At 41.0% G+C, this 18791-nt stretch overlaps 1 protein-coding gene across 1 annotated transcript in view; it reads right to left on the bottom strand.

Moving 5' to 3' along the window:
* Positions 1–1971: 1971 nt before the first annotated feature.
* The window catches only part of LOC118723112 (protein zyg-11 homolog A-like), a 31570-nt gene continuing 14750 nt past the window's right edge, over positions 1972–18791 (bottom strand). The window contains 11 exon segments of the mRNA XM_036445167.1: positions 1972–2213; positions 4691–4788; positions 5677–5738; positions 8608–8698; positions 8700–8776; positions 9828–9872; positions 9949–10110; positions 12007–12060; positions 12158–12296; positions 14404–14429; positions 16511–16687. Coding sequence (XP_036301060.1) covers positions 1972–2213; positions 4691–4788; positions 5677–5738; positions 8608–8698; positions 8700–8776; positions 9828–9872; positions 9949–10110; positions 12007–12060; positions 12158–12296; positions 14404–14429; positions 16511–16687 — 1173 coding nt within the window.

Here is an 18791-nt window from a genome sequence, read left to right as displayed (position 1 = left end):
TGAAAATGATTGTTGTGAAAACCTTTCGTAAACTGCAGGGCGGCAGGCCACTGTATTTGAATGAAATAGGCTTCAGGGGCATCGAGAAGGAAGCGATTAGCTGACGGAGAGAATGGAGGGTCAGGAAATAGGTGGGTAGGGAACACTAGAGTTGAAGCTGGAAGAATTAGACATTTGATGCAAAGAGGAGGAAGGTTGAGGGGAACAGCATGAGCAGAGGTGAACAAGGGGACACACGGAGAGACAAAGGGGGCTGATAGGCACATAGGCACACTGGTCTCAGGAGCCCTCTTGCTGCACTGAGGCAGGAGAATGAAGGCTGCCCTCACACCAGGGCCTTCCGGTCATTCTTTACCAGAGCTAAGCTTTACCTGAACTTCCTGAGTCTAGGCCTAGAGTCTCTGAGCCACGGGCATAAACACACACCAATAATGCTGTTCATTTGCTGCTTAATACAAATGCACTCCACGGCTGTGCTCATTTCCTGAGAGGGAGAGTGTCACAGAACAGCCCAGGCCTTAGAATCGGCCCCAACTTATCAGAAAAGTAACACCCTTACTGAACTTCCTTTTTCTCACCTGTTAAATGGGGAGACTAACACTCCAGCTGACTGTGTGAATCATGGGGAGAGGTGCCTGGTGTAGAACTGGACCTCAGCAGGCACAATGTCCCATCACCTCCTCACATTAGCAAAAGCTAGTATATCTGGTGAAAGAATGTTCCAGAGAACTAGAACCCAGGTCAGGAGATGAGGACGGGTTTTTGCAGTCATGCACAGGAGTGAATGAGAGGAAATACAGTGGTTTCAGGACTATAGGGGGCTACAAATTTCCCTTACCCAGTGGGACACTGGTGGGAAATAGTTTGGAATATGGTTTAAAATAAATCTCATTTCATTCCAAAAGATGGCACGTATCATTCCAGTTAAGAGTGGGCAAAAAAGAGAATTACATTCTAGTCCTAAAATATGCTAATAAAAAAGGAATTTATTTTTATTCTTTGAAAAAGTAAAAACACATGAATGACAAAATATGGTTTGTTAGTTGTCAATAATAAGGTGAGAAAGGATTCCATACTCTATTCTACAGAGGGGGTTTGCAAGGACACGAACAATTTATATTGTGATAGAAGCTGGTTTTCAAAAAAGCCCGTATTCTTCTTGTCCCCCAGCTGGGTAAGAGCACCTCTTGAAATCTCTGGCAAAGACTTTTTGTGGCTCCTTCTCTTCCTCTCAGTTCTGGTCACAGTTCTTCTCCAACTAAAGCTCTGAGGGACTGAGATTCACAGTCCCCATACAATCTTCCATCTGCACACTATTCTCAATCTTTAGTCTCACCATGCCCCTGCAGCACACCCACATACCGAGAATGTTATACCACTCAGTCTAACATGTAGAGTTGAGGAGAAGGGGCCACAAGAAGAATATCAACAACTGCAAAAAATATATTTCTTTTTCCTCCATCCCACAGTGGGATGTCCTTTGGTGTCTGCACAGTTCCAATACAAGCTCACAGGTCTTCCCAGAGTCCAGAGCTTGATCTTTCAAAATTGCTGAGGGAATGTTCTCAGAATTATTTCCATTAGGGCTATGGCCATCATAAAATGCAATCTTTGGTAACTTACAAACACTATTAATAAAAGATGGCCACCCTGGCTGGTATGCTCCGTGGTCAGAGTGTTGGCCCTCGCACCAAAGGGCCATGGGTTCAATTTCCAGTCAAGGGCACATACCTGGGTTGCAAGTTTGATTCCTAGCCCAGGTTGGGGGGAGGGGGGTACGGGAGACAGCTAATCGATGTCTCTCTCACATCGATGTTTTTCTCTCTATTTCCCCCCCTTTCACTCTCTCTAAAAAAAATCAATGGAAAAAATATCAAGTCAAGATTAACAACAAAAAATTAAAATTAAGAAAAGACACATAATCAAAATATACAAATAAAAATAAAAATAAATAAATGAAAAATGGCCAACTCATTCAGTGGCTGCCGTGAAGCTCTGCCTGCCCTTGAGGAACAGAGCACCTCCAGGCCCTTCGGTTAAAAGGGGCATTTAACACAAAGGGCGTCTCTGCTGATTCATGAAGTGCATTCTGAAGTCCTCAAGGATGGAGGCTGCAATCCGCCGTGCTGGGGGGTCTGCCTCACTGTGCTCCTGGACGTCACACAAAAGCTGCATTCCTCCTTCTCCAGCTAACATTGTGCAGTACTTGCCAGCTGAGAAAAAATTAAGCAAAAAACTTGATGGACAATTTGGTATTTTAAATTTTCCCAAGTCACCACATTCACCTTTTTGAAAGAAGGGTACAAAGTTTTAAGCCCTCTGACAGAGAAAGTAATCTAAAGTCAATTCAAAAGAAATACTCAATTCAAACTCAAATTAAGCTTGGCTTGTGTAGTGACCTAATAGATGATTATTATTATTTTTAAATATATTTTATTGATTTTTTCATAGAGAGGAAGGGAGAGGGATAGAGAGCCAGAAACGTCAATGAGAGAAAAACATCGACTAGCTGCCCCCTGCACACCCCCTACTGGGGATGTGCCTGCAACCAATGCACACGCCACCGACCGGAATCGAACCCGGGACCCCCCAGTCCGCAGACTGTTGCTCTATCCACAGAGCCAAACCGGCTTCTGCTAGATGATTATTTTAATATGTTTTCTTCTAGACAACTTCATGCTTCACATAGCTCTAACCTTAGCAAAAATGGCTAAGAACAAGAACATCTTTTATTACAAGATTAATACGCATTTCAGGTTCAGGCAATATGGTGAATTAGATAAGCTGAAATCACCAGATGCTGGAGGCAACCAATAGATGTGTTTCTCTCATGTCGCTGTTTCTCTCTCTTTCCCCATCTCTTCCACTCTCCCTAAAAATCAATGGAAAAATAGCCTTGGGTGAGGATTAATAAACAAACAAAAAATAATAATGCTACTCTCTTCTAATTGTGAAAATTAGTTTCTCATAGAGAGGTTACAACACTGCCTGTACATAGTAAGTACTCAACTAAGTTCTAGTTGTTATAGTTACTGCTCTTGTAAGTGAATATAGTGGTCTGTTTCAGGGCCATTTTGACCAAAGATCTGCCTGTATTTATTGATATGCCAACAACATTCACAGTATTTTTTACAATTTAAAGAGAAGTATTAGGTCAAGCTCTTAAACCATTTTTCTTGTTTAATTCTTTCCTTTTTATTCTGTCATATTAACTTTAGATTTTCAGATGCCTCATCTCTTACTCATTCACATTAATTGTATTATATCCATAAATTGAAGGAAATTGACATATGTACCTTATCTTTCCATCTAGGAATAAAATATGTCTCATAATTATATCAGGCTTTTTAAGTTACCTCTTGGTTTTTTGTGGGGGCATTTTAGCATTAAATTAAAGCCCATGTGTCTTTGATAATAAAAGCCAAAAATTATGCAAATTATCTTTAGCAAAAGACATTAGCTAAAAACTCTCAAAGAGGAATTTAAACAGCAAAACATTAATCTAGCTGGTAAACAACAACTGACCCACCCAGCCTCCCACAAATCAGCAGATCTATGCATCACATTAGTGAGTCTTCATGATAAACTGTTAAGTAAAAAGAGAAAACTATACAATTGTATGCACAGAATTGGCCCATTTTATCTAAAAATATCACATTCAGCCGAAACCGGTTTGGCTCAGTGGTAGAGCGTCGGTCTGCGGACTGAAGGGTCCCAGGTTCGATTCCGGACAAGGGCATGTACCTTGGTTGTGGGCACATCCCCAGTAGGAGGTGTGCAGGAGGCAGCTGATCGATGTTTCTCTCTCATCGATTCATCAATGTTTCTAACTCTCTATCCCTCTCTCTTCCTCTCTGTAAAAAATCAATAAAATATATTTTTTAATAAATAAATAAATAAGCAAACAAATAAATAAGTAAAAATAAAAATATCACATTCATATATAGTACATACTAACATAGTATGCATATAGAAAAGCTTCTAGAATAGTTAAAGCTATCAATTTTTAAAAAAATTTTTATGTGAGTTTATTTGAGTCAAACTGACAACCCATACCAGGGAGCAAGATCTTAAATGCTCCCTATAGCTATCAATTATTCCTGGTGTTGGCCTGTGGGAAACAGGCACATTCTATATTGCTTGATACTCACCTTCAAATATATTATAATTTTGTTCCATTTTTTGAAACGAATACCGTATTTTTCGGACCATAAGACGCACTTTTTCCCCCCCAGAAGTGGGGGGGGAAAAGTCCCTGCGTCTTATGGTCCAAATATAGCCTACACATATACTTTTAAAAAAAAGTTTTTTTACTTGCCCGGCTCTGTGTGGTCTCTGTGCTTGCCCGGCTCTAAAATGGTTCTAAATGCTGCTGTTTACTTTACAGGGTTGATTACATGTGTTTATGACTGTGATGTTGGGTTTTAATGCACATAAAATATTTTAGGACACTATTTGTTTCAGAATCTTTTTTTCTTCATTTCCCTTCTCTAAAAACTGGTGCGTCTTATGGTCCGGTGCGTCTTATGATCCGAAAAATATGGTACTTCTTTTTTTTTTCTTCTTTTTTTTTTTTTCATTTCCTTTTAAAAGGAGTTAATTTAGGACATAGGTGAACAGTTTTTCCAAATTCCATATTAAACTTATTACGCTGAAAAATAGCTGCAAAACTACTGTTTTGGATACATACGGTCTCTACTGCAGACATGATGCATAGCCCACAGTGCCCAGAGCTGACCCTCTGGCTGAGAGAAGTCGCCAAGGAGAGGGAAAAATGCCTTGAAGGATCTATAAAGGCACAAAGGAGATGTTCACTCAGAACTGAGGTTAACATCAGGGATAAGAATACTTTTCAAACTTTTCCCCATAGAGATAATTCCTCTCTGAGACAGATGTATTATTTAAAATATAATGGGAGCTAGCATTTAAGAAATTGGATTTTTAAGGAGAACCTATGAAATACTTTCAACAATAAAGATTTTAAAAAAAGAAAAGAAATTGCATTTCTGGCCCTGGCTGGGTAGCTCAACTGGTTAGAATGGCATCCTGACTCACCAAGGCTGTGGGCTCAATCCCTGGTCAGGGCACATACAAAACCAACCAATGAGTGCATGATAAATGGAACGACAAATCCACGTGTGTCTGTGCCTGTCTGTCTGTCTCTCTCTTCCAAATTCAATAGAATAAAAACTTAAAAAACAGCCGAAACTGGTTTGGCTCAGTGGTAGAGCGTCGGTCTGTGGACTGGAAGGTCCCAGGTTCGATTCCAGGCATATACATTGGTTGCGGGCACATCCCCAGTAGGGGGTATGCAAGAGGCAGCTGGTCAATGTTTCTCTCTCATCGACTTTTCTAGCTCTCTATCTCTCTATCCTCCTCTCTGTAAAAAAAAAAATCAATAAAATATATTTAAAAATAAATAAATAAATAACTTAAAAAACCAAAAATAAATTGTATTTTGTTACACACTATGCATTAAATATCCCATTTCATTCTTTACCCTTATACACTGTCAGTCTCACTTTACAGATGAGGAAAAGCGAGTCTAAGAAATTTTCTAGAAGTGATTTCCTAACATCACAAAGAAATTGGCTATTTAACTCTATTTTATCACTGTGCCGCGGTCTCTGTCTAGTGAGTGGACTGAGGACAAGCATCACATCATCGTGAAATTACCTGTAGGTCACCAATGATGTCGTCTTACAACTTGAACTTGGCCAATTCTGGATGGTTCTATACTATACAAAAAGAGAAACAAAGATTCTAATATTCCATCGTTTTTAAAAGGTCATAACAGGCTGTGTCGTTTGTAATTATATATAATTACACTAGATGACTGTTGCACGAAGATTCGTGCAATAGGCTTTCCTTCCCCTGGCTACGGCACTGGTCTTCCTCTGGCACCCCGGACCCGGCCACAGCGCAGCCAAGTCTTCAGCCTTCAGTCTTCACTCTGTGCCTGTGTATGCAAATTAACCCACCATCTTTGTTGGGTTAATTTGCATGCTCATTCCTGATTGGCTGGTGGGCGTCACAGAGGTATAGTCAATTTGCACCTTCCTCTTTTATTAGTATATATTTAAAACAATCACAACTTTCAAATTACAGGCATAACTTTTCCAAATTTAGATATACTTTCTTGCCAAAATATCAATTAGGTAAAACATTATATATGTAGAATATTAAGAGTCCTATGGAAAAGAATGCCATAAAAAGGGGCTTTTGTCTATTTTTATTTATTTTTTTAATGTATTTTATTGATTTTTTACAGAGAGGAAGGGAGAGAGATAGAGAGCTAGAAACATCGATGAGAGAGAAACAACGACCAGCTGCTTCCTGCACACCCCCCACAGGGGATGTGCCCACAACCAATGTACATGCCCTTGACCGGAATCAAACCTGGGACCTTTCAGTCCGCAGACCAACACTCTATCCACTGAGCCAAACCAGTTTTGGCAGGGGCTTATGTTTAAAGATGGATACCTGATTATGCATCCACTCCCTCCCTCAATTCTGTGTACAGAATACTAATGATTTAAAATAAAAGGTAAACACACAAAGAACAAAGCAGAAGGAGAAGGGTAACTGGTTCAACAGATCCTGCACTGGGGGAGGTTAAAAAACAAAGCAACTTTGTTTTGAACAGAATCCCTCAAGAGATTTAAAAATTTAGCACACTAAGAATTTTAGGAAGTAAGATTAGAGGCAGAGTTAAAAATAAGAGGATTGGTTGAAAAGTACCAAAGAATCAAAACTCACAGATCTCCTTCATCCTCCTGTACTGGGAAACTCATGAACATTTAAGAGTGGCATTACCATGCTACAGTGATAATCCTATTCTACCTATATAATAAAAGGTTAATATGCAAATAGACCGAAAGGCAGGACAAACAAACCCGTGGCTATGACCAGCAGGGGCCACACAAGGAACATGGTGAGCAACAGCCACAGCAGGATGGTGGAGCAGGTGAGTGGGGGCGCCAAACCAAGGTCGCTGTCATCGGGGAGAGCCTCTGGTGGTTACTAAAAATTCTTTGCTCCTGCCGAAAACCGGTTTGGCTCAGTGGATAGAGCGTCCACCTGCGGACTGAAAGGTCCCAGGTTCAATTCCGGAAAGGGGCATGTGCCTTGGTTGCGGGCACATCCCCAGTGGGGGGATGTGCAAGAGGCAGCTGATCCATGATTCTCTCTCATTGATGTTTCTAACTATCCCTCTCTCTTCCTCTCTATAAAAAATCAATAAAATATATTTTTTTTAAAAAGAAAGTTAAAATATAATAATAAAAATGCAAAATCCAATAGAAGTTGAAAAAGATTTTTTAATTACAAATAGTGAGATAAGAAAAGAAGAATCTGGCAGGACCAACTCCTCCCCCCCCCCCCCACTCCCCTCTTCCCACCTCCACCTCCACCCAAAAAAAAGGAGAGAGCCCTAACCAGTTTGGCTCAGTGGATAGTGTCGCCCTACAGACTGAAAGATCCCAGGTTTGATTCTGGTCAAGGGCATGTACCTTGGTTGCGGGCACATCCCCAGCAGGGAGTGTGCAGGAGGCAGCTGATGGATGTTTCTAAGTCTCTATCCCTCTCTATTCCGCTCTGTGTAAGAAAAAAAAAAGAGAGAAAAAAAAAGAAAAGAGTGGGAGAGAGGAATGGTAGGAAGGAAAGAAGGGAGGAGGAAATTACCTAGAACTGAAGGAGAGAGGGATGGGGGGGAGAAAGGAAATTTCCCAGAACTGAAGGAAACAGCTTCAGGACCCCTCACTAGCCAAACATAACAGGAAAATATACCCACACCGAGGGAACATCCCTGTGATTTCCACACACTGAGGACAAAAATCTTAAAGCTTTCAAAGTTAAAGACAAACGGCCAATGACTTAAAAATTCCAAAGAGAAACTATTTCAAAACTAAAATTCCATACTCAGAATAAGGTCTCAAATTTTCTATTTCCTGCATCCCTTAAGCTCCTGGAGGATATGGTCCAACAGAATGAAGGAGTACGCCAAAATACAGGAAACTGGAAATCCAATACTAGAGAGACAAAGAATTTCTAGAAGGATAGTAAAAGAATATCCTGGTTGATAATAGTATAGCATCCATAAAAAAATAAATAAATAAAACAGAGCAGATGGGAAAGAATGTCTGAGAAGATGAAGTGGATGAAATATGTTTGAATGTACAAAAGGAGACTTGTACTTGGGAATATAAGGAAGGATGTGCATAAGGACAGTGAGCCAAATGCATTGATAGAAGAATGTCTAAATTTGCAAAGTCAAGAAGGAGCAATGTATCATTTAAAGATATGGAGGTAAATACCAAAAGAAGTCGCTTTAAAAAGAGCTGAATGTGGGAAAGGGAAGTGGAATAAGCTATATACAATGCTTGCATGTGTAACTTTCTTATAAGAGGGGGAAAAAACGAAACAAAATGTTAAGAGAGGTTAGCTTTGTAGGGTAGGGTATGCGTGGTTTGTAATATTTTCTTTATACTTTTCTGTGTTTCCCACTTTCTGCAATGAATACATGTTTCTGAAACTCTTGATTCTAGAAACACAGGTTTTCTGCAAGAAGAGGTTACGCAGGGTTCTGTGGAGGAACGGCTCTGGTACCAGGTCCCGGAGAAGCATGCTCCTCGGAAGGTCACGGGACACCCAGGGCTGTGTGTCAGGGCACAGGCGGGCTATGACGCCAGCAGCTGTGGAGCAGGGCGCTGACGTGCTTCACCACGTCTCTGGTCACCAGCGCGGAGGACAGTTCTCGGACTTCAGCCACGTTGTTCTACGGGCCACACGGAGCAGGCAGCATCAGAAGCAGGAAAGGAGGGGAGCATCAGGAGCTGGTTCCTCTCCCTCTCCTAGCACTCAGCTCAAACACATGGATAACACTTAGTCCCCTCCTGCTCCCTCTCAATTTATACCCACAATCCCACCCCCGGAGGAGGAAGACCGGCAATAATAAGTGAGGAAGCACTTACTATGTGCCAGGCACTATCCTCCGGTATATAAACAAAAGTGTCTTTTTATCTACCTCATCAGGATGAAGAAATCTGACAGTCAGTAAGACGAACTTGGCAGGTTAACACAACACCTGGCTGAACTAGAATATAGATGCAGGCCTGACTCAAACACTAGAAATATCCCTAGAAATCTCCTCTATGTTACATTAGCTTGAAGTTCATCAGGAATAATAAAAGGCAGGTCAGTATTCTACATAGTGTATTTATGTATTCATTTTCTATGCTGTGTAACATATTGCCACAAACTCAGTGGCTTAAAACAACACACATTTTGCTCTCAGTGTCTGTGGTCCATGAGCCCACCATGGCATGGCTGGGTCCTCGACTCTGAGGCCTCAGAAGGCTGCCGCCCAAGTGCCAGTGGGGCAGCGTTGGCACCTCGCCTTCCCTGCGCCACCAGATGCCTGAAGCTACAGGAGGAACCAACCCCATGAGAGACCACACAACAATACAGCTGAACTGAGTTCAAACTGTGGACCCACAGATTCATACATAAGTAAATAAAATGGCTGTTGTTTTAAGCTGTAGTTTGTTCAAAGCAATAGATGACTGATATATAATGGTATTTAATTTATAGGCATAATGTGAAGATTAAACAAGTTAGTGCGTGTCGATGCTTACAAAAGTGCCTAGCATATACCCTGTTTCCCCGAAAATAAGACAGTGATTATATTAATTTTTTCTCCCAAAGTTGTGCTAGGTCTTATTTTCAGAGGATGTCTTATTTTCGGGAAAACACGGTAGTAGGCATGACATAAATGTCAGTTTTCTGATTTCTTAAGTAATTAGAATGAACTCAAAACAAAACCTTACCAGAAGTCCAAGGACCTTGCTTTGTATTGCTGATCCTGAAAAAGCCTGTCAAAAGAATATATAGGTTACTTTATCAAGAAAAAAAGTAAATTTATATATAAATTCAGTCTTGAATTACCACCTCCAAAACTTGAATGAAGATTGCCAATCCTTGATTTTCCATAAAGTACTTGCAGGCAATTGGAGATTCATCTGTAAGATTCCAAAGTGCTTTCAAAGCAACCAAGAGGGTGATATCATTTAACTTCTCAGTAGTCTTTCGTTTTACTATTGTTAGAAGTTCCTGCAAAGAGACAGGGAGTTAGATTCCCTGCTGGATAAGTGAATTCCATGAGAAGAAAAGCAACAGTTAAGAAAAGCTGTAGAATCAAACCTGGGTTCTAATAAAAATTCTACTACTTAAAAGCTTTGTGAGCCATTTTCCCCTATAAAATGAATTATACCTTATCTCCTAGGGTTTTTATGAGGATTAAATGGAAAAAAAAAAATGAAGTTTAATGAGCACTTTAACCTAGTTCTTGGTGCTTGTTAATAAACCTATAGTCAAGTATATATCAGCTTTCCATGATTCATTTATTAAGAATGTCCAGTCACCACCTTCTGGAAGTCAGACATTTATTCAGATGAGAGAGACAAATCAAACAACGGTTTTTCTCAACTATGTAAATTTAAATTTTGGTAAATGCCCTGAAGGAAATAAATGAAGAATTTATTTAGAGCCCTAGCCGGTTTGGCTCACTGGATAGAGCCTGCAGACCGAAGTGTCTCAGGTTCAGTTCTGGTCAAGGGCACATGCCCAAGTTGAGGGCTCAATCCCCAGTAGGGGATATGCAGGAGACATCCAATCAATGATTCTCTCTCATCATTGATTCTGTCTCTCTCCCTCCCCCTTCCTCTCTGAAATCAATAAATAATATTAATAATAATAATAATAATAATAATAATAATAATAATAAAAAGAATTTACTTTGAAAACGTGGGAGAGAGGAGCCTCCATACTGAGAAGGGTTAGGTAGCTAGACAGGAAGGCGGGGGGGGGGGGGGGGGGGGGGGGGTCAGGAAGGAGAGAGTAGCTTTGGCCTGAGCAATTAACGCAACCTTATGGCAGATCAAAAGCAGCCTTGACCTGAAAAGGAGACATATGTAAAACTTTAGATAATAAATTAAAAAAAAAAAAAAAAAAAAAGCCTAAGGAATTAGAAGACTAATTCATACTAAGAACAACTATGACTTGAATCCTTTTCTCTTTACAATTAATAAACATAAAGGACAAACACAAAATAAATTTTAAAAAGCAGCCCTGACCTGAGCTGCTGGGAGTAATAAAACATCTTCAGCCAAGACAACTGAGAGCCATAAGGGAGATCAAAATCAACTCCACCCTGCACAGGTAAGATAGATATGTGAAGGGCACCATGTGAGCTTTGAGACAAACCGGTCTCGGCAGGATATAAAATTCTTAAATTAAAAAAAAAAAAAAAAAAAAAAAGGCTCAAAACTCATCTTAAAATAAGTGCAAAATAAAACAATGTATATTTTTGTGTGAATAATGGTAGCATAATAATGTAAACTCTTAATTACTGATTTATTAAAATTGTGATATAGGTTTGTAGGGTTGAGGGAGGAGGTAATTTGTAGAAATATATGCAAGAAAGCTAAGTTCTGCCGAAACCTGTTTGGCTCAGCGGTAGAGCGTAGGTCTGTGGACCAAAAGGTCCCAGGTTCAATTCCAGTCAAGGGCATGTACATTGGTTGAGGGCACATCCCCAGTAAGGGGTGTGCGAGAGGCAGCTGGTTGATGTTTCTCTCTCGTCGATGTTTCTAGCTCTCTATCTCTCTCCCTTCCTCTCTGTAAAAAATCAATAAAATATATATTTTTTTTTAAAAAAGAAAGCTAAGTTATTTACCATAGCAGTAGAATCACTACATAATATCTAAAACTGGTAAGTCAAGAATTTACAAAAAAAAAAAAAAAATTGTTACTAAATAAGCATTTACTAAATTGCTTTTACTAAATAAGGATTTTATCCAGAGATGTGAAGGTAAAATCCACAAGAAATAGCTATAATAGTAGAGTAATTTCTTCTGAGGAGCAGGTCTTACAGATTTCTCCTTTTTCAGGCCTTAGGCAATTATGTGGTTTTACTATACAAAGCTGGAAAAGTGACAAACAACCTACCTTCACTGCCCTGAGGAGCTCTTCTTGAAGCTGTGCAGTTTGCTCACGTGAGAGCTGTAAGCAAACAGAAAGCTGACAGTGAAGTGTCTGCTCCCCATCAAAGCTCCAGCAGGACTAAGGGGAACGGATCCCGCCTTTAGCAATCGCATACCTGCAAGGCTAGCACGCAGGTGATGCTCATGGCCACTGTTTGCCTCTTGGGGTGTTCATGCTTACAGAGCCATCTCATAACCAATTTGGCAGCATCAAGCCTGAAAAGCAGCAATTTTCTCACAATAAAGCTTATAAGACTGTATATGAGGAAAGAAATCACTTAACCTACCCCTATCATCTCTACTAATAAAAGGGTAAGATGCTAGCCTGACTGGTTTGGCTCAGTGGATAGAGCGTTGGCCTGGGGACTGAAAGGTCCCAGGTTCGATTCCGGTCAAGGGCATGTACCTGGGATTCGGGCACATCCCCGGTAGGTGGTGTGCAAGAGGCAGCTGATCGATGATTCTCTTTCATCGATGTTTCATACTCTCTATCCCTCTCTCTTCCTCTCTGTAAAAAAATCAATAAAAAATATACTTAAAAAAATAAAAATAAATATTGTGGAATGAAGGAAGAAACACAGCCGAAACAGGTTTTGCTCAGTGGATAGAGCGTCAGCCTGTGGACTGAAAGGTCCCAGGTTCGATTCCGGTCAAGGACATGTACCTTGGTTGTGGGCACATCCCCAGTAGGGAGTGTGCAAGAGGCAGCTGGTCAATGTTTCTCTCTCATTGATGTTTCTAACTCTCTATGCCTCTCTCTTCTTTGTGAAAAATCAATAAAATATATTTAATAAAAAGAAAAAGAAAGAAACACAAAATATGGAAATCATTTAAAAGGGGGGGAGTAATATGCTAATTAGACCGGGAAACATTCCAGATCTCCTTCCAGACAAAGCCGTGGCTGGGAGGGCCTCCCTCTGGGCAGCATTGATCATAGAATCCTGGCAGGGTGGGCAGATGGGCAGGGCCTCCCTGTGGGCGGGGATTAATGATCGCCTGGGCCGGTGGGAAACACCTGCCTCTGCTCTGCCATTGATCTCAGAGCCCTGGCAGGATGGGCAGGCTAGCAAGTGTGGGGGAGGCACAGCTGGGGGCAAGCAGGCAGGCAGGCAGGTGAGCGGTTAGGAGCCAGCAGTCCCGGATTGCAAGAGAGATATCCGAGTGCCTGTTTAGCTCGGATCCTGGGATTGGGCCTAAGCCAGCATTCAGACATCCCCTGAAGGGGTGATGAGGGGTCCCAGATTGGAGAGGGTGCAGGCTGGGCTGAGGGACACAGACACACACCCGCTCCTGCCCACGAATTTCATGCACCGAGTCACTAGTCTATAATAATAAAAGGGTAATATGCTAATTAGGACATCCTTCCGTATGAAGCTGGGGCTGCGAGGGAAGCCCGGGTCCTGGGTGCCGGAGGGAAGAGAAGGTGGTGCCGGTAGCTGGGGAAAGGGAGGCCTACTCTTGCACAAATTTCGTGCATTGGGCCTCTAGTCCTATATAATAAAAGAGTAATATGCAAATTGACCCTTATAGCAAAATAACCAGTCACTATGAAGCGCACTGACCACCAGGGGGCAGATGCTCAATGCAGGAGTTTCCCCCTGGTGGTCAGTGCGTTCTACAGGAGGAGCCCTGCTCAGCCACAAGCCGAGCTGCGAGCTGCCAGCTGCCAGCACAGTGGTGGTGGCAGGGGCCTCTCCCGCCTGCTCCACAGCACGAGGGATGTCTGACCGCAGCTGCGAGAGTGGGCCTAAGCTGGCAGGCGGACATCCCCCCGAGGGTCCCAGGCTGTAAGAGAGCGCAGGCCAGGCTAAGGGACTCCCCCCGTCACGCCAAGTGCATAAATTTTCATGCACCAGGCCCCTAGTCCTGTAATGAAAAACAGTCTCAACTTCTACAGCCTCAGCTATGAAAACCAAGAGCATTTGGCAAAAAGAAATCAGAAGACAGCATGCAAATAAGAATGTGAGCAAAATGCACAGGATTCAAAGAAAGATGGGCAGATTTAAGAAAGATTTATTGTATCCTAGCCAGTTTGGCTCTGTGGATAGAGCATCAGCTTGTGGACTAAAGGGTCCCAGGTTTGATTCCAGTCAAGGGCACATGCCCAGGTCGTGAGCTTGATCCCCTGTAGGGGGCATGCAGGAGGCAGCCAATTAATGATTCTCTCTCATCATTTATGTTTCTATCTCTCTCTTCCTCTCTGAAATAAAAAATATATATATTAAAAAAAGAGAAAGATTTTTAGCATTCAGTTTCTACTATGATGAGTCTGAAAAAGAAAAGAAGTCTTAAGAGAGGTAGTAATTTATAACCTGAACTGTAGACACCGCAAACAAATCAATTAGCTAGAGAGAATTCACACCCTTTTATAGGGCAGTTGTTCTTCAGCTCTGATCATTTAGGAATGTTTTCAAGAGAAGATATTATAGAAACAGATTTTTTTTTTTTTTTTTTTTTTTTTTTTTTAATGAGGAGGACCACTTTCCCTATTGTATTTTCAAAAGTCAATTCCCATTTCAAGTACACATTTTCAATTAGATTTGTGGCCGGAACTGGTTTGGTTCAGTGGATAGAGTGTTAGCCTGTGGACTGAAAGGTCCAAGGTTCAATTCCGGTCAAGGGCATGTACCTTGGTTGCGGGCACATCCCTGGTAGGAGGTGTGCAAGAGGCAGCTGATTGATGATTCTCTCTCATCGATGTTTCTCTTTATTCCCTCTCTCTTCCGCTCTGTAAAAAAATCAATAAAATAAATAAATAAAATAAAAAGATTCTATGCATTTGGAAGGTACTACCAATGAGCCTTTCTGTGTACCTGGCCCTCTCCATTTAATCTTACCAATACACTCTGTCCTGTGCACCTTTGCCTAAAGAGCAATCCTCCTCACCTCCCCTTTTTTGGCGGGGGTAAAGAGGGTAGTTGTATGTAGATCAGTCCCAATCAATTACCTGAAGCTTAGTGCATCTACTAATTGACAAATGCCTACACCATATCTCATAACTAACTATGCTAAAACTTCTACTTTCTACATAAGATGGGAGGGGTTGAACAGGGCCTTTACAGATAGGAAAGAAAGAAGGCCTCCTGGGAAAGCTATAGAAAGAGAGAAATAAAACATCTCTTTGAAAAGCCATGAGGAGGCCAGTATGACAAAAATAATAGTGGATGAGTACCGGAAGCCAATTCCACCATGTCATAATTACCTTTTGATAAAACTTGGGGACTCAACAAGGGCTGAGTCACATATGTAATTATCTGTTGAGAGTGGCTGGAGGGCACTTCCCCCAAACTTGAATAGGATGATTGTTTGCTGCCCCACAGCTCAGGGCATCTTAATCTACATGTTATTGCCTCCTGTTGGCCAAACACCTGAACAGCTATAGGCTATTCCCCAATTTGACAATGCTTCTATACCCTACCCTTTGAAGTGTATTATCTCCACCTTGCCTTAGGAAAAATTGTGTTAATAAAAAGCAAGGGTCCTGAGTCAAGAACCTTTAGCTCCATTAGCTGAAGCTCCTCTGACCCCCCAATGCCTTTCAAAATTATCTTTCATCTCTGGACTTTCATTTAATCTTCACACAGCCTTTCTCCAGATTGCTAAACCCTTCTTAATGCTGGGACCAGAACCCTGGCATATGAGGTAGGGTCAGAAACCTGAAATACCAACAGGAACTAGGCAGTAACATAAATAAGTGAAGGAGGCTGAGTGTCAAACAACAAGGGAGTAGTGGGAATTATGGTAAACTGGGCGATTCATGCCCTCTTCTAAGGGCAGTTGTTACTCAGCTCCAAATGACAACTGCCATGCAGAAATTAAGCCTGAATTGAGAAGGATCTTCCAATTTTTTAAGAGAAAGGAGAAATGGGAAATTTTTTAAATCAAGGAAGACCACCTTTTTTGTATTTTTAAAAACCAATTTCCACCGAAACCGGTTTGGCTCAGTGGATAGAATATTGGCCTATGGACTGAAGGGTCCCAGGTTCAATTCCAGTCAAGGGCTGCTTTTTCATTTTTTAATGTATTTCAGTGTTTGTATGTTTAACTTTTTTGGATTCTAATTTATTTTACTTTTATGATGTGTGCTTTTCATATCCTAAGAAAACTCTGACCACTCCAAAGGCACAAATATTTTCTTCTATGTTTTCTTCTAGAAATTTTATGGTTTTAATGCTTATATTTAGATCTCTGATTCAATTCAATTTTCACAAATAATGTTAAGCCTGCAAGGATGTACCAAAAGTAATTAACAGATGTTTCTGAGTAACAGGCTTCCAAGAAATTTTTAAAATTTAAACCAGATTGCTTATCTATATTTCCTATATTTTTCCTATAACAAACATGAATTCCTTATCTATTCTCTCATTCCCCCTCCCCCATATTGAATGAAAACTCGAACTAAAAAATACATATTTTTCATATATTTGTCCTGAAGCAAGAAGCAGAGTCAAGTATTCAATTTAAATTACCTGCTAGTAATGAGGGAAGTTTTTCAAGGCCTTGAAAAGTAGACAGGTGACCTCTGACAACAGATGAACAGGCATTCCCCTGGCCACGCCCTGGCGTGTTAAGTTGAGGGCGCAAGCACTGGCCGTGAACTGCACTGGGAAATCCAAGGGATGGTTCCTCATTCCTACGGCCACAAGCTAAAGATGAACTTATTTTTAGAGGCTTATGGCAGCATCAGCATTTGGTATACTCTCTTGTTTTTATGTTAGTTAGAAAAATATTTGCTCATTGGGAAGGTAACAGATTTTTTCTACCCTAGACATTTATTTTTAGAATATTAACAATACTATGTAGTCCAAATGCAGCTTTTAACTGGCTGTGTGGCTTTAGGCAAGTCATTTCCCTTCTCTGGACCACCATTTCCTCATCTGTGATTTCATAATCATTTAGCCTCACTCCATTGTAGGCACTGCGATACACTACAGGAGACATAGACATGGATCACTTATACCCTAATCCTTAGCATAAAGCCTTGTGAGAGAAGTTAAGCTATGTAAACAACACTGTGAAAGATGTCAAAACATTACCCCCTCTACCCCCCGCAAAGAAAATCAATATAAAAAAGGTATAAATAATATTTCTGGTATGTCGAAGGACTTGTATACATGCATATAAGTACAACCAATGGACACAAAACTCTGGGGAGGGAAGGTATGTATGGGAGGGGGGGCAATGTTAAAATATGTACACAGATAATAATTTAATTAAAAAAATGTAAAATATATATATATTTCTGGTATGGAATCAAAGGGCTTAATTCCAAAAGCATCTTCAGGCAAAAGTCTCAGATAGGATACGGACAGAAGCAGATGAAGGTAGGGGTGGAATAGAGGAGAAATTCCTGGGGAAGGGAAATGTGACAGGGAAAAACACAAGGCGGACTAAGAGATGGAATCCACCCAGAGGAGGAAGAAGTTTGAAAAGTGGTAAAACCTAACATTTAGCATGCCAACTAGAAGACAGACTATGGAAGACCTAGGAAAACAAGTGTAAAATGAAAGTGCGCTACCACACTTAGAACACACCTACTCTAATATTCAGGGACAATATGATTTGTTTTGTCTATCGAATGTGGATAGTCAGCCCTGGCCTGGCCGGTATCCAGCGCACCAAAGGACGGTACAGTCCTGGTTGGGCGTACACCCAGTTTGCTGGTTCAATCCCCGGTCAGGGCGTGTGTGGGAGGCCAGCGATCCATGTTTCGCTCACATTGATGTTTCTCTTGTTCTTTTTTCTTTCTCTCCTTTCCTCTCCAAGTCTTTTTTTTTTTTTTTTTTAAATAGGGAGAATCATCTCAGTGATACATCTGCTAATACTCACATAAAACATGATTTTAAGAGACCAGAGCCCCTCACTGCGACAGCTGCATGAACTCATGGAGCCTAGGGACAGACCTGGGATACACTTGCTTTTACTATGGAAAATGGCTGTTTCTATATTGCTAAATTGCTTTTAGGATTTCATTGGGTTGTCATCATCTGCAATTTAAATATGTAGAAACGAAAAGAAAGAGGGTTTATAAAAATTAGATTCTTAAGACAGAAAAGGACTTTCAGAACATCTAATTCAATCTCATTACAGAGGGGAAATAATGGTCCAGAGTTTTTCCTTTATTAGGGGTGTCGAACTCAATCAGAGAAGGGGCCAAAATCTAAAATCCAGCCTAAATCGCGGGCCGAATGGTTTACTGAACAGTCATAAACTGTCATTGTGATGGAAACGCAGCGGAGTGCAGTGATGACAGCGCGGTGCGGGCCACATTGCAAGGCCTGGCGGGACGGATTTGGCCCGCGGGCCTTGTGTTTGACACATGTGCTTTAAATAGTATTGCTTTTAAGATATGACTTAAATCTAATCTCCCACAGTACAAAATAGGCATATTTTTAAGGAACTGCAAAGTATTGCAAATAAAGACAAAGTGGCTTTAAGACTCTTTGTTTTCATATTTCACTTAATTTTATCTATCTATTTATTTATTTATTGATTGATTGATTGATTAATTGTTTCTTTACAGAGAGGAAGGGAGAGAGCTAGAGACGTGGATGAGAGAGAATCATCGACCAGCTGCCGCTTGCACACCCCCCACCAGGGATGTGCCCGCAACCAACGTACATGCCCTTGACCAGAATCGAACCTGGGACCTTTTAGTCCGCAGGCCGACGCTCTATCCACTGAGCCAAACCAGTTTCGGCATATTTCACTTAATTTTAAATAATTGCAGTTTTCTTTCCCAAACCACTT

This window comes from Pipistrellus kuhlii, unplaced genomic scaffold, assembly GCF_014108245.1.
Source record: "Pipistrellus kuhlii isolate mPipKuh1 unplaced genomic scaffold, mPipKuh1.p scaffold_m20_p_2, whole genome shotgun sequence".
Taxonomy (NCBI): Eukaryota; Metazoa; Chordata; class Mammalia; order Chiroptera; family Vespertilionidae; genus Pipistrellus; species Pipistrellus kuhlii.
This window is presented reverse-complemented; position numbering and strand designations above follow the sequence as displayed.